Below are 4,131 nucleotides of genomic sequence, written 5' to 3' on the forward strand. Positions count from 1 at the left end.
AGCGTTGTAATTTTAGTATTCTAAATATCTACATGTCCTTTTGATCGCTTTACATGCTCATTAAGGCTGATACATTACATTTTGTACTACATCAGATAGAGTAAATTGCATTGGCTAACACTGGGATAGATGATCTTGGTGAAATCCATACATGAAAACCTTAAGGGGAACATACCTCTTAGAAGAGGGTGTTAGGGACCTGAGATGTTGAGCCCCTGTGCCGCCCTTATACATTTTCTTTGCCAGATATCTAACTTCCTGGATGAGCTCCAGTCTTTCCTGATCAAAGGCAGCAAAGGATCTTGCACTGCCACCCCTCTTGGGTGAGTCAGTGTCGTCGTCAGCAAAGTCCTTTACCCCAAGTACGCGGGCCAGGGCTGGCAGCAGGATCTGCAGGGTGGTCTGTGCGATGAAGGTTACAATTGTCTTGCACAATTTGGCAAGCTGTTCCTTCGTCATCTGTTTTGAACAATCAGAACAAAAACAGTTTTTTCAATTGAACTGTGATGTCAAGTATTCTAGATCGAACAGAATGCATTTGATCAACATTGTTATTCTTGTCTGTGACTGAATTCAAAGTTTGATGAAGTCTGACAGAGAAATGAACATGAATAACAGAATATGACTTGATGGCTAATCTCTGAATTCAACAGATCATTAACACATCAAAGGTCAAAGGCAGGTAGGGAAACTTACAGGGTTTTTTAGTCCTTTGTAGATCACTTGCCACTGCCTAGAACATTTAAAATAAGTGTTTTAGTTAGTGTTTAGTTCCCACTGCACAATATTTCATAAATGTTGAACATTACAGAAAAACTTTTAACATACTCATCAGTAAGATTGCGCAGGAATGAGATGAGGATTGGGTAGGAGTATTCCATCTCATCCTTGTTGCCTGGGCCGAATGCAGCCTTAACAGCTTTCTTCTCCAGGAGCTCAATTACAGATCCTCTATCCAGGTGTTTATTCCTGGAGACTAAAGATGTGATTGCCGTAGAGGAAGTAGAAACAAAATTAAAGAGAAATCAGACATTTTATCTCTTAATACTCTGATTTCATTGTTTTAGGGTTTTAGAATAGGCCTATTTGAATAAAGCTATCTATGTGACCTTTCTTACTGATTACAGTAGACTACAGTTTCATTGAAAATGGATAGCACAACCTGCACATCACAGACAGAATAGAGAAACAATGTAGTACTACAGAGGTAAATCTCTGACCTGCATCGTTGTCAGTGCCCAGCTTCCTTGACTTCTTGCCACTTCTCTTACATTTTGCCTAGGATAGAACAGAACAGATTCCAGATCTCAAATGATGGCAGACATGTAACACCAGGGCCCGTATACATAAAGTTAATCAGATAAGGTGTGGGCTCAACCTTGCCCAAATAATTGTATTCATTATGATCTCAAATGCAAAACTGATCCTAGATAAGCACTCCTACTCTGAGACAATTTATGAATAGGCTATGGGCCAGGGGTCAAAGCAGCTCTTAAAACACGTTTTGAAAACAGCTACTACGTATGTTGTTATCTGATATATATAGCTATCTATGGTATGGCTGCTATCAGGTACAGAGTGTAACCCAGTAGGTCTATTATGTGCTCTGACACTCCTGCTATCTTACCTTCCTTCCCTTCTTGGCCTCCTCTTTGGGCGTGGCCACCGGTTCTTCCTCCACAACTTCCTTTCCTTCCCTCTGAGGATCACCATCCTCCCTCTGTGCTACCTGAAGGTCAGACATTCCAATAAGTAATAATATGTCAATGTCAGAGTAGATCTGTGCAGAGGACATCATAAATAGAGCTACAGCCATTTCAGAGCTAAGCTTGTGACTTTCTAAAGAATGGTACATTTGCTTTACAATATGTTATAGCTTTTTACAAGAAATATCCGCTTATATTGCTTCACCCTTTTTTACTTTCCCCCAATATTGTATGAAGTAATTTAGCTTACCTTTTCTTCATCCATTCAAGCTATTTTATATCTCAAAAAGCATGTCCTTGTCTGTGTTGGTTACATTCAAGTTGAGTTCAGGTCGAGAGTGAGGACAATATTGCAGGCAGGGACTGTAATTTAGGGCTACATGCTACGTCACGGAACGTTAGACCTTTATGACATCACAAATAGTATTTTTAGGAAGAGCGCGGGAAAGGTTACTTGCCCACTCAGTAGGTCTAGCTAATATTGACAGAAATTTCCCCGTCAAACGTTTTCGATTGCCTACCCCTACGCCTTCCATCGAACATGGTCCTGCCTTTGCAATGTTGTCTCTCTTGTGGGTTTACTTACGTATGACATGTAGGCTTACTGTGTCGGATCAAGTTGATTGATCTGTCCTAGTCAGCCTTAGGTTGAACCCAAAATATTCTGGGAAATATTTGTTAATAATATTCATTTCAATATCGTTTTATTCTTTGATTTAGTCCCAATCCAATCCTATTGTTGGCTGCCAATCATCACCAAATATGTAATTGTAGGACATACTGTAGCGGGAGAAAGTGAGAGCTGCAACGCGGACGCGTTCGGTGGCTCCTTCAGTGCAGAGGCAAGCGCGTATGCCAGTGCCACTAAAGCCCGGGCTTGTGAGGCAGTAGTCTACAACGCTGACAGGCAACACCTTGTCATTTTATTAACTCACTAGAATTACCTTGTCTTAGTTTTGATTACTATTAACTTTAATCCACAGCGTTTAAGTGTTTATGTTGCCCACGTCATCATGTGATGCTGTGAGCAAACAATTTATGCCCAGCCTTCCTAGATAGGCCTAACACTATGAATCTGGGAAAACATAACACTTAAAAAAAAAAATTTACAGTGCAAAAATAGCGTAGGCCTACTTGTGTACTATTCAAATCCACACTAAAGCCACACCTCTTCACACAGATTTACCCAGATTCTGTTGTTTTAGCTTTAACCTCTGTTAAATTCACTTCCCTGGTTAATCTGTCATCATGTTTAGTGTTCTCCATGGTTAGTCTGTCTCTATGTTTAGTGCACTTTAATATAGCCTGTTTACTTATTTGAATGTTTGATTATATTGCATTTTATCCTGCAGATTTTGTTGTGGATTTAAATTGACTTTGGGTGTCTTGAAAATCACTTAAAATAGCACTGTTGTTCTAATCGTCAGATCGCAGGTATTCTGATCTTCACTGTCCATGGTGCTGAATCTGGCTGGGTAGATGAGTTTGAATGCTGAAAACTTGTTTGCCTACATTTAAAGGCCCTGTGAAGTCAAAATAATTGTATTTCATATTGTACAACAGCTGATGAAACTAACACTGTAAATGTGTTTTACAAAAATGTGATCGGGGTTGCTTCCTGATAGTTCTGGTTGAAAATACGGAGCATGTTCCTCTGCCCAGGCCTTGCTGACACTTGCCAGATCTTACACTGCCTGGATAGGTATTTTGTGTGTCAGCTAACCACATCATATGTTATAGCAATCTGTCAGTCGATGACACAATGGATGACTTGGCACACAACCATTGGTTGATGCATGCAACACCTGAGCAGGGACACATTCTTTTCACAGCACTTCAATGCAAAGTAATTTTCGTAGAAGATTTGGAGAGAATTTTCACTAACCCTAACCCTTTTCCTAACCTTAACCTCAGTTTCCTAACCTGCTACGAAAAATTCCCTTCGATATTGAAGTGCCATGAAAAGAGAGTTTCTCACATCTATACAGCACCTTCTAATCAGCAGGTTTGCATGGGAGAGAGTTTTGGCTTTCCATGGTGACATCACCATGTGTAAATTGGTTTATAGACCAACGACAAAGAGAGTGCCAATACCAGCTACTGACCACTCCCAGACAGACCTAGCAAAATTATTGCTTGAGAAAGTTTTTTTGCAAAAAATACATTTTTGACCATTTTCATCGTAATCTATTACAGTAAGGTACTTAATTGTTACCCAGAAATGATTTGATATTGATATAAAAACGTCTGCTTTGGACCTTAAAAAGATATGTGCACTACATACTCAGAAATCACATATATTTACATTTTAGAATGTATTTTATCAAGAAATAAGTTATACATGTCTTTTTTAATCTTACTCTTAGTTGCAAATAATTAATTTGGCTGTGGTTCATTTGATTTTCAGCACAACCCTGTTTGATAA

At 39.3% G+C, this 4,131-nt stretch overlaps 1 protein-coding gene across 3 annotated transcripts; it reads right to left on the minus strand.

Annotated features, from left to right (window-relative positions):
* Positions 1-7: 7 nt before the first annotated feature.
* On the minus strand, positions 8-2,387 carry LOC124030336. Of its 3 annotated transcripts, none has more exons than XM_046341719.1 (6): positions 2,293-2,387; positions 1,628-1,729; positions 1,221-1,278; positions 829-976; positions 697-733; positions 8-459 (listed from the first exon to the last, which is right to left on the minus strand). In XM_046341719.1, exons 1-6 carry the CDS (start codon positions 2,299-2,301, stop codon positions 115-117), a joined length of 699 nt encoding a protein of 232 aa, XP_046197675.1. In that variant the 5' UTR covers positions 2,302-2,387; the 3' UTR covers positions 8-114. The 3 variants fall into 3 exon arrangements, with proteins under 3 accessions (XP_046197675.1, XP_046197674.1, XP_046197673.1); XM_046341718.1 differs by lacking the exon at positions 2,293-2,387 and adding an exon at positions 1,957-2,035; XM_046341717.1 differs by lacking the exon at positions 2,293-2,387 and having other exon boundaries at positions 1,628-1,822.
* Between the last annotated feature and the right edge of the window lie 1,744 nt (positions 2,388-4,131).

This window comes from Oncorhynchus gorbuscha, unplaced genomic scaffold (genome assembly GCF_021184085.1).
Source record: "Oncorhynchus gorbuscha isolate QuinsamMale2020 ecotype Even-year unplaced genomic scaffold, OgorEven_v1.0 Un_scaffold_10674, whole genome shotgun sequence".
NCBI classification, from domain to species: domain Eukaryota; kingdom Metazoa; phylum Chordata; class Actinopteri; order Salmoniformes; family Salmonidae; genus Oncorhynchus; species Oncorhynchus gorbuscha.